Raw genomic sequence first — 19,277 nt, 5'->3', positions numbered from 1 at the left:
GCGACTTATCAATTTGAATTTAATTAAACCCTGAGCCCACTGTTTTTTGTTTTTTGAGATATCTTAACCTAACTGATAGAATATGCATTTAACTTAGCTTTGTACATCCTGACCGAAGCTCGTTTAAATCGGTTCACAATATCATAAATCTGTCATAGGACCGATCGGTAGAAAATCAAGCTTTAGTATGAAAATGTTGATAAAATATGCATTTATGTTGGTTTTGTACATTCTGACTAGATTTGGTTCAAATCGGTTACATATATCATGTAGCTGCCATAGAAACAATTGGTCGAAAATCAACTTTTATAAAAGAGTACCTGGGCTCAGGGTATCCTACTGTCGAGCGTGCTCGACTGTAACCGCACCTCACCGCGAGCGAAGCGAGCCGGGGGTAGGCGAGCGAAGCGAACAGGGGGTGGAGCCCCCTCATTGCAATTGCAGCTAAGTCTTAAGAATATGCAGGTCTACGGGTCTGTATGCCGCTGACAACTGGAACTTGCTTGACCGAATCGGAACATTAACAGAGACCAGCTGTAAAAAAATTGGCACTCTTGTTATGTTTCCTTGGCTCGCTGTGTGCCAACAGGCCAGACAAGTTGGTCCGCCTTGGGTGTTAAGACACTTTATACAATCGCCACTTGAAGCGAATTTAATTAAAACCGGCTGGTTTAGTGTCTGTATATCTGTAATATTATTCAAGTATTGAGAAAGCTGGTAGTTATTTAAAAGCCACAAAAATAACATTTTAATTTTGATATCAGCTCAGATTACTTATACCCGTTCTTTATGTAGTATGTATAAGGTTGTATTCTTTTCAATGTATGTAAAAGGGAGGAAAGGCTTGTCGGACTTTGTGCAGTATATATAAAAACTGAGGCATGTTTTTTTCCTGACAGATATTGCTGCAGACAAATACAGACCTAAAACGAAAGATAACACTAGGTAACTCCCCGGAAATCAAACAAAAAAAAATTTTTTTCTGTCAGATTTTTTTTTCTTTCTTTTTTGAGTTTGGCTTTTTTTCTTACTTTTTTTTAGAGGTTCGCCCACATTTGTCAACATTACTCAAGAATGCCAATTTTCAAAAGCTTTACTTTTTTTGAAAGCTAATGAATATATCTACAATTCATTCATACATAGTCTAAGATTAAAACCAGTTGTTTTAGAGCCATGAATTTTTGAATTAAGAAAATTATGTTTTTTGCTTAGCTTTTTTTTTTTAGATGTTTTTACTTAAAGGTTCAAGGAAACGTCGGAAAAACGTGGAAACGTGGTAAATCCAATCTTTAGATGGATTTTCATCTCCAAATAGAAAACGCCTAAAAAAAAGTAGCGATTTACCGAGTTGACAATTTTTCATGGATTTTTTATCGATTTAATCAACTAGATAGATCGTCCAAAATTATCGAGTTTAAGTACTCGGAAGATAGTAGATCGAGTTGAAAATGTCGAGTTTTCTCAAAATCACAAATACACGCGTTCTTTTATTACAAATCTTATTTTTCTTGTATTGTTTTCATGCTTTATTCAAACTTTGGCAATTTTGTAGGTTATTTATTACGGTCATTAATCAAAAATTTAACGACCAAACTCAATTCTACAAATAAATTTTGATGAAAAATCCCCCGTGAGTTGTTGATTTTGTTATTGGAAATCGATTTAATCAACACGATAGATCGTCAAAAAAAAAACATCGAGTCGAAGTACTCGATAATCGCCTCCGCGAAAATTGAGTTGTCGAAACTTCTATATACTTTATTCACTAGTTTTTTGAGATATCTTGACCAATCTTACAGATAATGCATTTAAACTGATAACTGAGCTCAGGGTATCCTACTGTCAAATGAAAAAACCTCTTTATGAGGTTAAAGTCTAGTGACGAAAGCCTTCCATGCCCCGAATTTTCTGATATGCAAAATTGTGACAAACGATTTAAAATTTAAAATACATATACTATATAAATTATAATACAAATTATAAAATAATAGAAAGCAGTATTCTTTTTTAGAGTTGGAGGTTAAAACTCATAGATAATATTTATATATATCCAATTTTTGTAACGGGTATCTTATATCGACTATAGTCTTTCCAGCTTGTTTCTGTTTCTCTAACAATAAAATTATGTAACAACAACGAAATCTATTGAGGCACAACGACTTTTAAATACCAACAGATGAATCAGCAGCAGCTGCAGCAACAAGATCACAAACAACCCTACAAGTTGTGAGGCTGCTTGGCTGCCCCCTATGTGACGTAGACGACACGACGCACATTGGGCCGCAGGCCGAAAAGCGAAAAAACAATCATTTTTTTGACGAAAGCGTTCGTATAATGAAATAAATGCATTCAATTTATGTTTTTGGTTTTATCTGAAAAGAATGTTTATTTCTTTTGAAATACCGAACAAATTTGTTTCTTTAAATGAGCCCAGTTTTGCCTGCGTCCAGCTGTGATTACGGAAGTTATAGTTCACAAACTTATGCAACCTCGCAATAAAATGGTGATAAAAGAGGAGGAGAGCAGTGCAATTACATGCGTTTTCGCTATGCCAGTCATCATACGAGATTTAAAAAACAAAAAAAAATTTTTAATTTTCACGTAAAATATGCATAGAAAATATTTTTTTCAATTTTGACCGACAAACCCGATTTACCCAATCGGCCTATCACGACGTGTAAACAGTCATTACAAAGCTTGTCAAGCTTCTAAATGTATACTTTTTCATATAAATCTTCACTAGATATGATTTTTGCAACTCAAAATGAGAAGTGGACCCACTGTGCGACGCTTGTTTCGCGGCAGCTGTTCATGGTTGCCACAGGTTTCTTATGTAAGCTCTCGGGAGACTGCTTACACACACCTTACTCACACCCCTCGTTGTACTCGTCTATAAAAACGTCAATTGCAATTTGTTGTAACATGGCAGTAGCACGTACTTATTTTATTGCTGTTGACGGTGCTATTGTTATTGGTGGCAATTTCTTTGAAACTAAATTTTTAAATAAGTGGAAAAGAAGAAGCGCTTGCTTTTCAGTCATTAAGTCAAAACTACTTGCTTGTTGTCTAAATAGCACTCCCTCTATTTCCTCTCTCTGAGGTAATACTGCAGTATTTTTCTAAGTTAAACTTTTTTTACCTTTGGGTAATAATTTTAATTTTTAAATATTTTGATCAAAAATACGCGTCGAATGAAATCTCGATCATTCCATCATCCGTAACTGACTCAAAAGATTTTTAATGTGGAAATTTAAGTTGTTTCTCCAAAATGAGACAAAAAGTCAGTTTGTCTGTCTGTTTGTTTGTATCAAAGCATTGAAGAAGCTTAGATTTGATGATAAGGAATTATTAATTCTTATCGAAAATCTAGCTAGAGCTACTATATTTGAAAAAACCGCTTGTTTATCGGGAGCACGCTTAAACCCGCGTAAATTAACATCCCACAGTTTTCAACCCACAGAAGCTACAGATATGGTTTATATATTGTTGAAAAGGTATTTTTGGTTGTTAGGTAAATCCAATCTTTGCATCGATTTTTATATCCAAATAGAAAACGCCTAAAAACAGTATCGAGTTACCGAGTTGACAATTTTTCATGGATTTTTATCGCTTTAATCAACTAGATAAATCGTCCAAAATTATGGAGTTAAAGTACTCGATAATCGATTACTCGAAAATAGAGTTGTCGATATTTCGATGCATTTTTTCATATCTCATTTTAGGTGGCTTTTCGGCGTACCTTTTTTTTCTAAAGTACTTAGGTAAGATTTTACAAGTGAAAAATAATTGTTACTTACATTTTGGCGAGATAATGGAACATGACCCTTACGACTTTTATTAATTTTTAATATGTTATATGTTTTGTGGTATACGACAAATATCTTTCAGCTAACGAGTTTGGAAGATACTAATTGGTTAACTAAATGTACATTTTACGATCCATTAAAAATCCAGTTTTAATACGAAAAACGTTTTGATTCTTTGATATATGTCAAGCAATCCAACAGATAACGCTTTTAGCCCTCCAAGACTAACTTTCTAAATATTGAAAAAAAAAAAATCATATAACATTTGTTAAGATCAAGGCTGAAAGCCTCCAAAATTTTGTTAAAGGTTCGGTTCGGCGGCTCGAACCATAGGGCAAGACATTGGTTCGGTTCGCGAATTGGTTTATATACTACATTATATAATACATTTTTCCCTACATTTTGAACTAATTAAATTTTTTTTTAAAGACATCAAATTTTGATGATAAATGAAATTTATTTGAAGATTTAAATATGACTTATTTTAATCGGAAGTCTCAAATAATTGCGTAATATTAGAAAACCATAAAATTTTTGTAGTTATTTTTTTTTCGAACCGAACCTTTTATTTTAGAACGCAGTTCGGCTTAGGTTCGGGTTTGCAAAGAAAATAATTTCAAGGGTTCGGTTCATGATCCGGTTCAGGCTGCTTAAAAACCCGAACCGAAACGGTTCTACGAGGTTTGGTTCAGAACCGGCTTTCAGCTTTGGTTAAGATACATTTGGGCCTTTGAATTTAAAAATGAGCTCAGAAGCTGTATAGAAGGTTTCGTTTACCTGTAAGTTAACAATATGTTGAACAATAATCAAAAGTTTTTAAGTGATAAATTGCACAGTTTCAATATATTCACAAATATGATATTTAATTTGATTAGTAATCAAATGTATCTTTTACGAAAAAAAAGAATTTTCATGCCACCGAATAAGATGGCTAAATCTAAAAACAGAAACACCACGGGCTTCGGGCCTGAAAATCGTGCGGTCCCAGGCCTCTGCAAAAATCACGAGTTCACGTTTAATTTTTTCATGGATTGAAAAAAAATATTTCTGTAATAATTTATTGTTAATATCATCTACACGCATCGATATGTTTAGCAAGGTTTATTTGAAGTACCTATTACGAGGAAAAAAAACTAAATTGCTAAAATTAGCAACAAAAAAATTTTTTTTACAGAAAAAAAATGAATTAAAATTTTTAAGAACTTGGAAAAAATAAAAGAATTTGAAAAAATCACCTAAAAATTTATTTTTTTCATAACTTTGGTCAGGGCTCGTGACAACCCGTTTTAACAATTTTTTTCTCCTTAAGACTTTTGCTCGTTCTGCCTCCATCTGTGGCTTCTGGAGAAAGTGCGTTTAGCAAATTATCTTTAATAAAAAATTAATTAAGGAATACGATGAGCGAAGAGAGGCTCCATCATTTAATGACCATCTCCATAGAGCACGAGAAAGCCACCACAATTAGCTACGAGGAGATCTTTAAAGAATTCAGAAGTACATTATTTTATTGATATTGTAAGTAATTTAAGAGATTGAAAAAAAGGCCCCCAATATTTTTTTGACCTGGGCCCCGAAATGGCTACCTGCGCCACTGGTAAGCACGCGCCAAAACAAAAGTAGTTTCTAGCTAAACATTCATATATATAAACATGCGCACATGCATGTTTGGGTATGTTAAGCATTTGTAAAACCTTAACAGAGATTAAATGCAAAATTTTGAAATAAATAAATTATCGAGCACTTAATCCATATGGTAACACAATTGAAACCCACAATTTAATTAAATCAAAAGAAGTAAAAAGATAAATTTACCAAAAACATAAATTTACGTGGTAAATTTATATAGAATTTTAACATAACATTTGTATAAATGCCAAAATAAAATAATTTAAATCAAATGATTAAAAAAATTTCCTAACAGTATGAATTAAATATATTATATCTATATAACATACATAGATAATAATTTAAAAAAATTTAGAAATTTTATAAAAAAAACTGCTAAAATTGAGTTGAAAAACAAGGGGGCTCCGCCCCCTGCTCGCTTCGCTCGCGGTGAGGTGCGGCTTCAGTCGAGCACGCTCGACAGTAGGATACCCTGAGCCCAGCTAATCTTTTATAAAAGTTAATTTTCGACCAATTGTTCCTATGGAACCGATTTGAGCCAAATCTGGTCAGAATGTACAAAACCAACATTCTATCATTCTATCTACTAAAACTTGATTTTTTACCGATCGGTCCTATGACAGATTTATGATATTGTGGACCGACTTAAACGAGCTTCGGTCAGGATGTACAAAGCTAAGTTAAATGCATATTCTATCAGTTAGGTTAAGATATCTCAAAAAACAAAAAACAATGAGCTCAGGGTATAATTAAATTCAAATTGATAAGACGCAAATCGTAATCGCTCGGAATCGATGTAGACTCTACATGTCAAGAGCATGATGAATTTATAATTTCATCATGGTCAAGAGTAGCCACAAACTACAATTTTAGTCTGTCTAAATTCTGGCAGCCGACGCGTATTTTGTATTAGAATAAATAAATATTCAAAAAAAAAGCATTTAAATCACTTAAGCTTTGCATGCACCTGCACCTTTCGAAAAATACCCAAAACAAATAATAACAAAAAAGCAATTACCGCTTTTGACTATTATACAAATATACTATTATTGTATCATGCTCTCGACATCGTTTCCATTCGAACTGTCAAAATAGCAAACTCAAAAAATCGTCGCAGAGCAATGTAAACCTCAAATACAGTGATAAAGAAATTTGACACTTCAATGACAACACCAGTGAAATTTGGTCACATATTCTGTTTATTCTATTTATATTATATTTTATATTTAAAATAATTTTTAGTTGTAACACAAAATATTTTATAATTATAATTATAATATAAACATGTGGAATAACCCATAACTCAAACATAATGGTAGTTTTTGTTGGATTTGTTGTAGTGCTCCCGATCGAAAATTTCGTGTCTACTGCAAAATTTGAAGAAGGGTGCGAAAGGTGGAAAATTTGCTACGACTGTCCATCCAGATGAAGTTATAACCCGATCGAAAAGTTTAGTCCAATCTAACAAAATGGCGTAACTTTTGCTAACTTACTTGGTTCATGAGATAAGGGGGTGTAAGTGGGAGGGGAAAAATTTTAAAGATTGCAGCTAATAGGGCTGTTGGGGTCTTTTGGTAGAATTTGATACCTCGATCACCCAAATCCGACAACTAGTTCAACAGATAATTAAATTTGAAATTTTAAGAGGACTTCTCAAAATGAGATGAAAAGTCAGTTTGTTTGTTTGTCTGTTTGTATCAAAGCGCTAAAAAAGCTTAGATGTAATGATGGGGATTTATTCCATTTCGAAAATCTAGAATTGTTTGTTCTACTTTTTGGAAAAAACCGCTAATTTAGCGGGAATACGCTAAATCCCGCTAAAATGTAAGCCTCAATAGTTTCCAAACCATAGATGCTACATATATGTTATATGAATCATTGGAAAGGTGTGTTTGATGGCTCTAGGCTTATCTTTAGATTTTTTTTCTAAAGTACTCAGGCAACATTTTGCAGGTGATACAAGGTTTTTATACCCATTACTTAAAAAATAAGTAAAAGGGTATATTGTGTTCGTTGGAATGTATGTAACAGGGAGAAGGAGGCATCTCCGACCCCATAAAGTACATATATTCTTGATCAGCATCAACAGCCAAGTCTGTCCGTCCGTGGGAGCGCCTAGATCTCAGAGACTATACTAGTAAGATATCAAACTTTCACCCATAGACTCCAAATGCGTTGGAGCAGGTCAAGTTTGTTTATTTGACACGCCCTCTTCCGCCCCCGCAAATCGCGAAAAACCGACTGTTGGTCTGTATTAACAAAAGGATCTCAGAGACTATAAGAAATAGAGCACACAGATTTCTATATACCCCACGCAGTTATATTATCTATTATCCCACTGAGTCGCATCAAGATCGGACAAGTAGAACGGCAGTTATGGCGATTTAATGTTTTCAAAGTAATACAAGTAATTTCTTTAAAGTACTTTCGACTGTAGCCTTTCCCACTTGTTTAGCTTACATTTTGGCGATTTTTTAAAAATTGACACAACTCGTCTTTATCAAATTTTAATATGTTATATTCAATAAAATGCCGCGTTTTTAGGTATATCACCCATATCTGTAAAAGTTCATTTCGGCAAGATGTTACCAATTAAGTGATTATAAACATAATACTTAGAGTTCAATGATGACAGCAGCAATAAAGTTTCATATTAGCACACCTATGCAGCAAAAAGGTTTTGCGAGGCGAAAACAAACAGTGTTGCCAGAAAATTTTATATTGCTAGTTTTGCTAAACTAGTTTAAATGAATTAAATTAGTTGTGCCTTTCTGCAACGCATATTAATTATTAATTTATGTGTTTTTTTCTCTTTATTATTAAAGAAACAAATTTTTTTGAAATACGAAAAAAATTCAAAAAGTGAATTTATTATTTTAATATTTGTCTGCATTAACGACTTAGTTATAATGTCGAAAGCAAAAGCAATTGAAAAAATTTGCTGATATCACACAAAAAAAAACCTCTACACGAGGTAAAAGTCTAGTGACGAAAGCATATTCCAGCCCCAAAATTGCTGATATCCAATTTGGTGACGAACAAAATTCAGTTTAATCTAAAACTTTTAAATAAAAATATAAATTTTAAAAAATAAACACGAAAATTGGCATTTGGTACTGCTCAAAAAGTATTTATTATGTTTGTGATAGCGCACCCTTTTCGCGCACAGTGCAGAATGTCAATTTTCGTGTTGTTTTTTTATTAATTTATATTATTATTTAACATTTTTATATTAAACTTTATTTTGTTTATCACAAAATTTAATATCACTAGACTTTTACCTCGTGTAGAGGTTTTTTTTGTGGGATGTATTAAACTGTCAGTAAAGTTATGTAATTGTAATTGCTTACGTCTCTTACAGGAAATCGATGTCTTGACACTTGGGTCACAGGATCAAGAACAACTGATAGCCGATCGCAACAAAAGAACGATTGGGCTACTGCGTGAACTCTTTCCAGATATAACAAAGGTAAGTGCGATGCCCACAAATCTTTACTCCCCTATCAGTTCATGTATCTGAACTTTGGTTAGATTCAAAAAAGTCTTTCTATTAGATGGATAGATACGTATATACGCCCAAAAAAAATTAGTTTTATAGTTATTCGGAAAGTTGTGTGGCTCTGTAATTGTTAATTGTTGTATTGCCTGGACATTTCATAGGAAATCAATATGCAAATTAATCGTCTAGTCAATAATATATTGCAACGTGTTGGGCCTGTCATCTTGGGCACAGTTCTTAATCCGGAACTTAGTTCTCCCCGGAAACCTATTGTTGATGCTGATGATAATGATATAGCGCTGCCGCTCGACAAGGATTATGAGAGCCTACCCGAGGAGTTAACCAATTTTAATCCCGACAAGGATTTTGACTACAAGCTTAAGGACAATTGAAATTTAATCAATGTGTAGTTTTAGCAAATTGGCATTCGTTTTAATAGTTTACTATCCCATTCCCACCCAAAATACGCTGCATGTTACTACACATCTCTAAGTAGTCTTTCGCTATTCTCAGTACTTTTTAGTATTTAGTGCACTTATTAAAGCACTTTACCACCATTATCCACCATGCATGCCATGTCAGCACCAGTAGAAAGCTTGTCCTACCTAAACAGACTATCGCAAAACTAAAACATATTCCAGACATGTTAATTTGCTAGCTAATTAATAATAAATACAAAATACCAAAGCGCACTGAAATTGATTCAACCCTAATCAAACAAACATTAAACAATTGGCTAATCATCAAGTTGCAGAACAACAACATCAACCACAACAAAAGCAACCGCCGTCATCAACTTCAACACTATTACAAATTCAACAACAAAAACAACAACAACGCCGACTAAAATTTGAACAACAACAAGAATAACGCGTCATCATTTGAATTTCATGGCAGTTGATCGGAACAAGCCTGTGCACAGTCAGTTTTTCTGTATATCTCTCTGTCTTCCTCCTAGGAAATCGACTCTATTGTTAATCGCATTATAGCACAAGTAATTCGCGTCGCCGGTCCAGGTCTGCTTAATAGCGTTCTGTCGGGAAATCGCGGAGGTGCAGGGGGTGGAAGCACCACACCGTCAGCAGACAGCAGCTTTGATGCCGATTTCGATGACGATAGTTTTGACGATAATGATGATGTTGGCGCTCCAATACCAACAGCAACAGCAACTCCAGCTTCAGATACATCTGATAGCAGCTCACAGGTTAAAATCGATTTGCCTACATTTGCGCCAGAGCCGGAATCGTCCTTGGCGAACAAAGTGAGTGAGCGTATGAGCGAAACAAACGAAATAGTAACAGCATCAACATCATCATCAACAACAACAACCACCTTCACCACCACCAGTCCCAGTCCTAGCCCCAGCATAACAACAGACACCAAAGTCTCCACAGAAAGTAAAAAAATTGGGGCAGATGTGGCGCCCGAATTGTTGCCCCGCGTTTTGGTAACTGAGCCAACAATTATAATGACAGCAAATTCAAATACAGCGCCAGTAGTTACAGCTGATGAAGAAACAAATGTAACAACAACCTCCCAATTAGCACCCACCACCAACTCCATCCAGTATCCCAACAGCAACAAAGACAACAATAATATCATCGATCAACCACAATTGCTTACAATTATAACCGATATTAATCGTTTATTAAATTCTACAAACTATTTTATTACAACCAGAAATAATTTACCAACATCCAGAACTCCAACAACAACAACAAAAATTCTTGTACCGCCAACAACAACAGCAACAGTGGTGTCTACAACTGAAAACAACATCACGAAATTATTGCCGGTCTATGATTAATTAAAAATGAAACCCAAGCACATTTGAACAATCTTAAAATCAACAAACAACAACTAGATGAACAGACACAACAAATATAATAAGGCTCTTGTAGCAAGGACTTTTTTTTAGAAGAATGCCAAACTCATGATATTGATTGTATTTATTGAGCGGGTTGCGGGGCTTACCTGGTGTAGTGAAAAGATTTAAATTAGGTTCAGACGAAATAACAGCCAATGAGCAAAGTTTTTGAAAACTCTACTGAACTATTGGTGAAAGATATTAGATTTCAACTAAATAATAATAAGATATTTTAACTAATTTTAAATATTTAATGTACTTATTCCTTAAAAACGAAAACTATAAAGCAGTGTCAACTACTTTTATTAGATGTTTTCTTGGCGATGAATCGAGTGAAATAAATTAATGATCATAAAAACTTGCCTCTTTACAATTCACTAGAGTTTATTTTGATTAATAAAAAAGAGGCAACTTGAAAATTTCTGTGGAACATTGATGAATCGAATAATTTATCTCATTTTCTCCGATGAATCGTGAAATCGATGTTTAAAACTCAATCTGAAACTTAATTTTCTGTTTTGTTATACATCACTACTAAAGTGTAGTGATGTGAAAACATCGACTTAACGTCGATGAATCGACTTTTGAACATGCAATAAATTTTTAAATATACACGTCTACAGTGTTTGTAAAACACTTTCTTGACTCGGATTTTGATTTTTAAATTTATTGCCACATTCGATTCAATCAGAGATCAGAAAACATTCTTTCACAATTCTAACCTTTGCTACAATACTTAACACTAAAAACAACAAGAACAACACAATAAAAACCATTCTTTACACTGTTCCCAATGCACACGCACATCAATACCGAAAAATACCCAACTATACTTCGTTGTAAACCACACCCGAATCCGGCCTTTGATCAAAACCTGATTGTTGTAGCAAATTGATGAGCAAGCAAATCGCATCATCTCCAAGCTTCTGCGAACTTTGGGCCCAACAGTCTTACGCACCGCGATTCAAGGAAATACCGCGAATGCAGCCCGCACAACCTTTGATGCTGACTTTGAAGATGATGACGAGAGCAGTGGCACTAGTAAAACCGCTAGCACTGAAACGAGTGGAGATAGTGGCACACGGGTTACCATCGAGCTGCCCACCTTTGAACCCGATAATGACAACGAGATAGATGCGGATGAAAAGAGCACCGAGACTACCACTCCTACCAAATAAAAAGTGCGTGTAATTTGCTACAACAACTAAGCAATGTATTTATGCATTTTCATATACCTACACGAATTGGAAATCAATTTTTTTTAATAATTATAAAATTTTGTTCCATGTTTTCAAAACAGAAACCTGAATTGGATATCCTACAAGAACAACAATAACAACAAAAAAAAACGGCAATTCCCATCAAAAAATACAATTACAGACCTGCACTATGAAAATGTATATAAGAAAATATAAAATTTTATTTTGTAATATATGAAATTTTATTTTTTTTTGTGGTTTTTGATACTCTAATACCATCAATAATGCACAACATATCAACAGTCTCTGTCACAGACATTATTTTCTGACGATAGTAATGTCTCCTCATACAAGTTTTTCTACAGCTACAGCAATCTCGCTATTAATCTTTCTTCCTCGATCACTTTACTGTTCTATCTTTGTCACTTTCACTTTATCTCTCTCTTAATTATACTTTCCCTTCAGTGCGTGTTTTTAATAACTTGATGCAACAGATTTTTACTCAATTCTATTTTACTATATTCATGGCCGATGCATTTAAAAGTATAGTGCTTTATTTTGAACATAACATTTGAACATTGCTTATAATATAAAAATATTAAATATAGCAAAACATTTGTAAAATATCTATATGAGATTTGTTAAGCTGAAATAATCGCAAGCTGGGTACTCAAACCATTCATTACGATATTCATAAAACTATTTTATAGAAGTTTCTAAGAAGTTTTTTTTTATTGTTTTCATAACACGAGCCAAGACATTATCAACATTCACAAGTGCCTTCATGGATGCTTAACATTAAAGGCAATGGATTCTAAAGATGTTTCACTGTCATGCAATAAAGTGTCCCATACAAAAATGTCAAGTGGATATAGCCAGCGAATTCCATGCGAATACTGCGGTGGTTCCTATCTTCACAGCTATATGTTTACATATAATAATAAAAATGTTTCATTAAAACGGCTTACAAATTATTGTCAGAATGCCAAAAATTGTTAAAGCTAATATACTTTTAGTGATAAAAATTGGACCAATTTCTTGGAAAAATTTTTGAGACGCCAAATATGAACTTTAAACTGCTAGCAATAGAGCGTGTCCTTACCAAAACCACCACAGCATTCGCATAGAATCGGCTAAAATCTCTTATTATCCATCTTAGCCTTGATAGTTTCATATCCATGTCATGTTCATACAAGCTTTTAATTTAGAAAAATTAAAAATTAAGAAAATTTTGATTTTTTTAAATGTTTTTTTTTACATTAAAATTCTAGGAAAATTCGACATATTGTTTGAGTCTGTATTTACATAGCATTATTCATATAGCATATTATAATTGATTAAATTAAAAGCTAATAATCCGTGAGATTCATTTAGATATCTCAAAAACCACAAACTTTTTTCGTACTAAAGGTCAAAATCTCCCAAGCTCCTCATGAAAATGATAAAAAACTACATAAGTGGTCCTTTAAAATTTTTCCTCTTGAGGAGTTTTTGAGGTTTTGACCATTGATACCTAAATTAATCTCGCAGATTATTAACTTTTTGTTGCCTTACATTTTCTGACAATTTTTGATTTAAGTCAAATTACTATACCATCAGCCTATAGAATGAAATATTTTGTAATTTCTTGGGATACATCAACCAATATCACAGGTTTTTATGTTACATAGTCTTACCAAATTTTGCTAAAAACGGGTCACTGTCGCATATAGCTGCCATAGAATCAATCGGTCGAAAGTCAACCTTAACAATGAAAAACTTTTTTATTTTTTAAGATATTTCAACCAAACTCACAAATTATGTATCTCGTATTTTACAACCTGATGAAGTTTAGTTGAAATCGTTTGAAAATCTACCTTAACTTAAAATTAGACAGGTTAGCCTTCTCTACATAGATATGAATGGTTAAAATATTAAAACGAAGCGAAATTCAATCAAGATTTAAAAAATAAAATAGTACGAAACATACGTAAAAAGAAAATAAGGGCTTAACCCAAAACTCAAATTAAAATGGTTGGTTTTAGTGTTTTCCTTAAATTAAAAAAACTTTCAAGCCTCGCTGATAGTAACTCCTAAATCGTTCTCTCTACCACTCTTTTGATATCCATGGTCAGAACATTTTTGGTTTTTGCTACAACACATGCGTCCTCACTCTCATGTGTCTACCGTGGCGATAAATTGCCTTTATTAATTGCTCATTTGTCTATCTGCTTTTGTTTCCTCTTTTGTTTATTTTGAAACTTTTTTCTCTTTATTTTCATGTTCCATTAAACCGATTCGATTTGTGCAAATAACTAAAAATTATAATATAAAAATAAATTTAACAAATCTACAAAATGTTATAAATATCCGTATTTCAAAATCGAAAATTTGTTACGCAATAAAATCACCAAACTGTAATTAAATCTAAAACAATCGAAATAATAATAATTAAAATAATCGAAAAAATCTTAAAATGTATACATAAATACGTTACTTGCATTTGTGGCTCGTGCATTATTTCATCACCAACCAATTAATCCACAATATTTGTACTTCCATATTATATAAAACAAAACTGGCAAAATCATAACCTACAATGCCACCAACAATGAAATCATTCATACATAAAAATAAAATAATTTCCTGTCTAATATCACTCTATTTAAATACTAACATATCCAATGATTGACGTCCGGTAAATTTGTCCATTCAACACACCATTAACCCACCACGACACTTACAAACATAAATAACATGTCACGGGTACATTAATTACCAATACACCTCCCCACACTATCCAAAATTCTACGCTATGAAATCGAAACAAAAACACAATACAAACCATAATTCACATCCGAACATACATATCCAACATACAACATGCACATAATCAACTACAAAATTCTAAATTGCTACAACACAAATATAAAAAAAAAACACCCTTTCAACAAACGTGTGGTCGACCCTGCGGATAACTCTGTTCCCATCACAGAACGGCGCAACTAATACTAAAATCGATCTTTCGGCTATTAACAAACAACTCGAGGAAACCATAAGAGTAGCACGTCAGGTGAAAGAGGCAGAAGCCGCTGCAGCTGCAGTTGACCAATCGCCCGTTGCCCAGGCGCCAATTCCTCTCAAGACCAATGAGCCCATACAGCTAAGTTTTAAAAATGAGCTACACACGGTTAATTCTGACACCGAATCTACTAATGTGAAAACATTAGTCACGAACGACTTGCAATTATCGGAATCGAAGTCGCCAGCAATTGATGAGTTGACACTTGACTCTACCGAGGATACTGCTGATCTGGATGATCGCAATAAAAGGTAAGTGAAATTTCCTGTACACTATCAGTCATGAAATCAAACCGAAACAAAACTATAATATTATTTTAATCTTCAGTTACTGCTTATGAAAAATATTTTTATATCGGTTTCGTTCGAATAATATGTGAAATAAGTAAGCAATAATTCTTTCATTTTAAAACAGAAAATCCATTTAATGATATCAACATTCAAAATTTTTTCGAGGATTTACTATTTTGTAAGCCCTTTTTGCGAATTAAATATCGAAAATAAAAACCAAGCGTGGCTTCAATTGAGCAGCGTTGTGTGCATGCGTATATTTTCGATAACAGCAATTGAGTCACTCATCACTCAATTGCATGATGCTGCACATTGTATGATGCTGCACAAGCCACAAAAAACATTAAGAGTGTTATTTTACATAATGTTAGCAATATGCTTATGCAAATGTGCAGGCTAGACTTATAACAGATATTGATTATGCAGAGAATAACATGCTTAGTTCTGCTCCCGACAAAATAAAAAATACATATCTATGTAGTTTAAAAAACGATGATCTCACAATAACAACATGAGTTGGTTTCTAAACGGCTATCTCGGCGCTATATTAAAGGGTTTTGTTTCGGTTACGGTTACAAATTTCAATCAATGTACACCGGCAAACCAAATAACACGTACAAAACTAAACTGCCGACCACAGAATGTATCTAATCGATAACATATCCTAGCCAAGGATGTACAATTTACATTGCAATACATATATGAAGACTGCCCTTTCTACAGCAAAGATGATTTTCAATAACAAAAGGAGCGAGTAGAACAATGGCTTACAATGTAAACTTTACATCAAAAATATAGGTTTTCTTTACTCGGTCAAAGTCTTATCAGCCATAATATGTTCTTCTAATGTCTATAGTGAATAAAATGGTAAATTGTAAAAAAATTGTAATGATTGCAGCTAATGGGGCCATTGGGGTCTTATGGTAAAATTTTGTATTTTTAAAATTTTTTTTATCAAAAATACACGTCGATTGATATCTCGATCACCCAAATCTGACAAGTAGTTCAAAAGATTATTAAATGAAAGAAATTGAAATGCAATTTAAATGTGACGAACAAAATGCAGTTTAATATAAAAATTTTAAATAAAAACATAAATTAATAAAAAAAAAAAAAAAACGAAAATTGGCATTCGGCACTGCGCAAAAAGTAATTTTTATGTACAAAGCAGTTTTGCGCACAGTGCACAATGCCAATTTTCGTTTTCTTTTTATTAATTTATATTTTTATTAAAAATTTTTATATTAAACTGCATTTTGTTCGTCACAAAATTGGATATCAGAACTTTTGGGGCCAAAAATTGCTTTAGTCACTAGACTTTTACCTCGTGTATAGGTTTTTTTTTTTGTTAAATATATCATTTACAGCCACGCCAAAAGCATAGTTCAATATTCATTTTTATTTTATATTATCACGGACAGAGTTGCTCAATAGTTTTTTCGATGTAGTTTTGCACATAGTTTTGGAAAAAAAGTTAATAGGAAGTAATAGTTAAATATATATTTAAAATATCCATATTTTCGGCTAGTAGCAATTTTCAAAATTTTCTATCAATCGAACTCTGAAAATAGCTAATACTAGCTGACAAATATCTATGTTGGCCAACAGTTGTCCTCAGAATAATATTAACAAATCCAACACGTAAAATTATTTCCCGACACTTACCTAATTACACACTTTGGTTCACGTTTCCCCCCACTCCCCCTTTCCATAATGCAATCAAACACCACAAAAGCAATCTATTCAAAAGGTTCCTGAGCTTCGGAGGTGCTGGTCTGGCTGGCGGTTCAAGCGGTGGAGGTGCCGGTGCCTCGCCAAGTGGCAATAGTTTGGGCGGCGGATCTGGTAACTTTTTGCTGGATGTGGTGCGCGTAAGTACACCTGAAACTTGATGCATTAGCGTCGTGTCAACTATTCTATCTCGTCTCTCAGCTTTTTTCTGGCAGTGTTCAGACACAGCAAGGTGATGAAGCAGCCAATAGCTTAGGCGGCGGCTCTAGCAGCAGCACAGATGATACGGATGGAGGTAGCGATAGCACACGCACAGTTGACGGTTACACCGAAGGTATTCCCGGCCCCGTGACACGTCTCGTAGTCTTGGCCAATCGTGGACTTGCCAATCTTGTACAAGACTTAATATTGGTAAGAAATAAATTGTATATTTAATATTATTTGTTTATAGAACGTCAACCAAGAGCAGTTAGCGAAATGTAATTTTAAAATTTTAAATATCATAAAAAATTGAAACTCCATTTGAATAAAATCAAAAATAATTAAATATTCTTTATTTGTCATTGCAGCGCGTTGCAGCCACCAGTGAAAAGTTTGTGAACTTCAAGGCCAAATTGATAACAGCGCTGATCTAACTGCTTTTATATCCACGTCCTTACCGCCCGGTTTAGTCAAGTCAACCCAACTGTACAGAATCACGCACCTTCAACTACTTCCACACACACATAAAAACATTATATACATTGAACGATTTTATTTGGCAATGAAGAAAAGTGTACATTTTTAGCAAATTTAATATTGTTTATAAATTAATCAAATTTAAATAAGTAACACAAGCAATCACATTGTAATCAAGAATTACAATACAAAAGATAACGAAAAAAATCAAATCGAAATTTATTTATTCTTTTTTTGCTTTAATATGAAAAAATATTGAAAAAATTTCAAACAAAATTTATATACATATGTATTTAAATATGTATATGAAAAAAAACAAAAGAAAAACTAGCTTGCTGTCTCTTAATTTCTTGAACTGCTTCTCACTATCCCTTCTCAAACTTATGTAAATATTTTGCTACTGCCTTAATATGGATGAACTTGATTATGTACATTCAATTTTCCTAAACGATTCATTAACTTCGTTAATTTTTTTTACTTAAAAAATCATGACTGTGGTGTTTTACTTACTATTATTTTTTAAAATATAAATTTATGTACAAGACGGAGAACTCGAATTCACAATTATCTATAAAAAGAAAATTTGTCCTCAACCATTTACCTGCGATCAACATTAGTAACTCATATAAATATACATAGTATAAAGCCTCCATTTCTCATGTCTCATGAAATAAATTAAACGTAATTAAAGTTAATCAATTAAGATTTGACAACACAAAAATTTTGACAACAAGGTTTTCATATGCGCAGTTGTTTATGCGAAAAAGTTCTTTATTAAATCAACTGGTTTCAACCGGAGTTTTTTAGTTTACTTCTAAGCGAAATATGTTTTAATGAATTATACTTAGCAGTTTAAGTGAATTTTTCATGTATATAAATAAAATTTATTGTTGAGAAACGGTTTATATACAATTACAACTACATATAACCATTTTACAATGGATTGTCGGATTTTACAGCTTCCCTGTTGTGGAGGTACCACCCAGTTCTAGCCCCGTGGTGCAACACTGGTAGTTAGCTCAGTCGCTGGCTTTAAGTAATGCAGAGGGGCGCTATGCAAACAAACGAAGTCAAAAAATGTGGCGGATTAATTTGAAAGGCAGGTTATTTGAGGATCGGAAAAAATCCCGACGTGCTACAACAAAATGGAATTCAGATTCAGGAAGAGCAGTCTGATCACCAAACACCGACACTTCCCTTTTGTGTGTGCCTAAATGTCAAAAATATAACGGAGGAGACCTAGATCAGCAAAAAAAATGCTCGGCGTGAAAACTATAATTTTGTGATCGCAGATTATGAATGAGATTTTCTAAATCTAATGTAAGGTACCTGTTTACCAAGACAAAGTTGCTTTGGTCGTAAGTCAAGAAGAATTTTTGGATTTTACAGAAGTATTTTGGAAACTAACCACTGCAATCGGAATACGCAGAATTTTGATTTGGGAATTTTGGTTCCAGTATGATTTTGGACTAAAATACTAAAAAGTTGTGCTTAAAAAAATATTTCACCTGAAAGTGGCA

At 33.3% G+C, this 19,277-nt stretch overlaps 1 protein-coding gene across 5 annotated transcripts in view; it reads left to right on the top strand.

The window, feature by feature from the left end:
* The window catches only part of LOC117784083, a 40,210-nt gene extending 22,241 nt beyond the window's left edge, over positions 1–17,969 (top strand). The window contains exons 3-7 of one of the 5 annotated variants that reach the window (XM_034621703.1): positions 8,794–8,901; positions 14,972–15,309; positions 17,099–17,219; positions 17,281–17,490; positions 17,649–17,969. In XM_034621703.1, coding sequence (XP_034477594.1) covers positions 8,794–8,901; positions 14,972–15,309; positions 17,099–17,219; positions 17,281–17,490; positions 17,649–17,714 — 843 coding nt within the window. In that variant the 3' untranslated portion in view covers positions 17,715–17,969. Of the gene's footprint in view, positions 1–8,793; positions 8,902–9,092; positions 9,605–9,889; positions 10,193–10,611; positions 11,151–11,685; positions 11,980–12,098; positions 12,160–14,971; positions 15,310–17,083; positions 17,220–17,280; positions 17,491–17,648 lie in introns of those variants that run through there. The other 4 variants (XM_034621696.1, XM_034621719.1, XM_034621710.1 and 1 more) reach the window with 4 other exon arrangements.
* The last annotated feature ends 1,308 nt before the right edge of the window (positions 17,970–19,277 follow it).

This window comes from Drosophila innubila, chromosome X, assembly GCF_004354385.1.
Source record: "Drosophila innubila isolate TH190305 chromosome X, UK_Dinn_1.0, whole genome shotgun sequence".
Lineage (NCBI taxonomy): Eukaryota > Metazoa > Arthropoda > Insecta > Diptera > Drosophilidae > Drosophila > Drosophila innubila.
The sequence above is the reverse complement of the archived record's forward strand: the minus strand, read 5'-3'. Positions and strand labels throughout refer to the sequence as shown.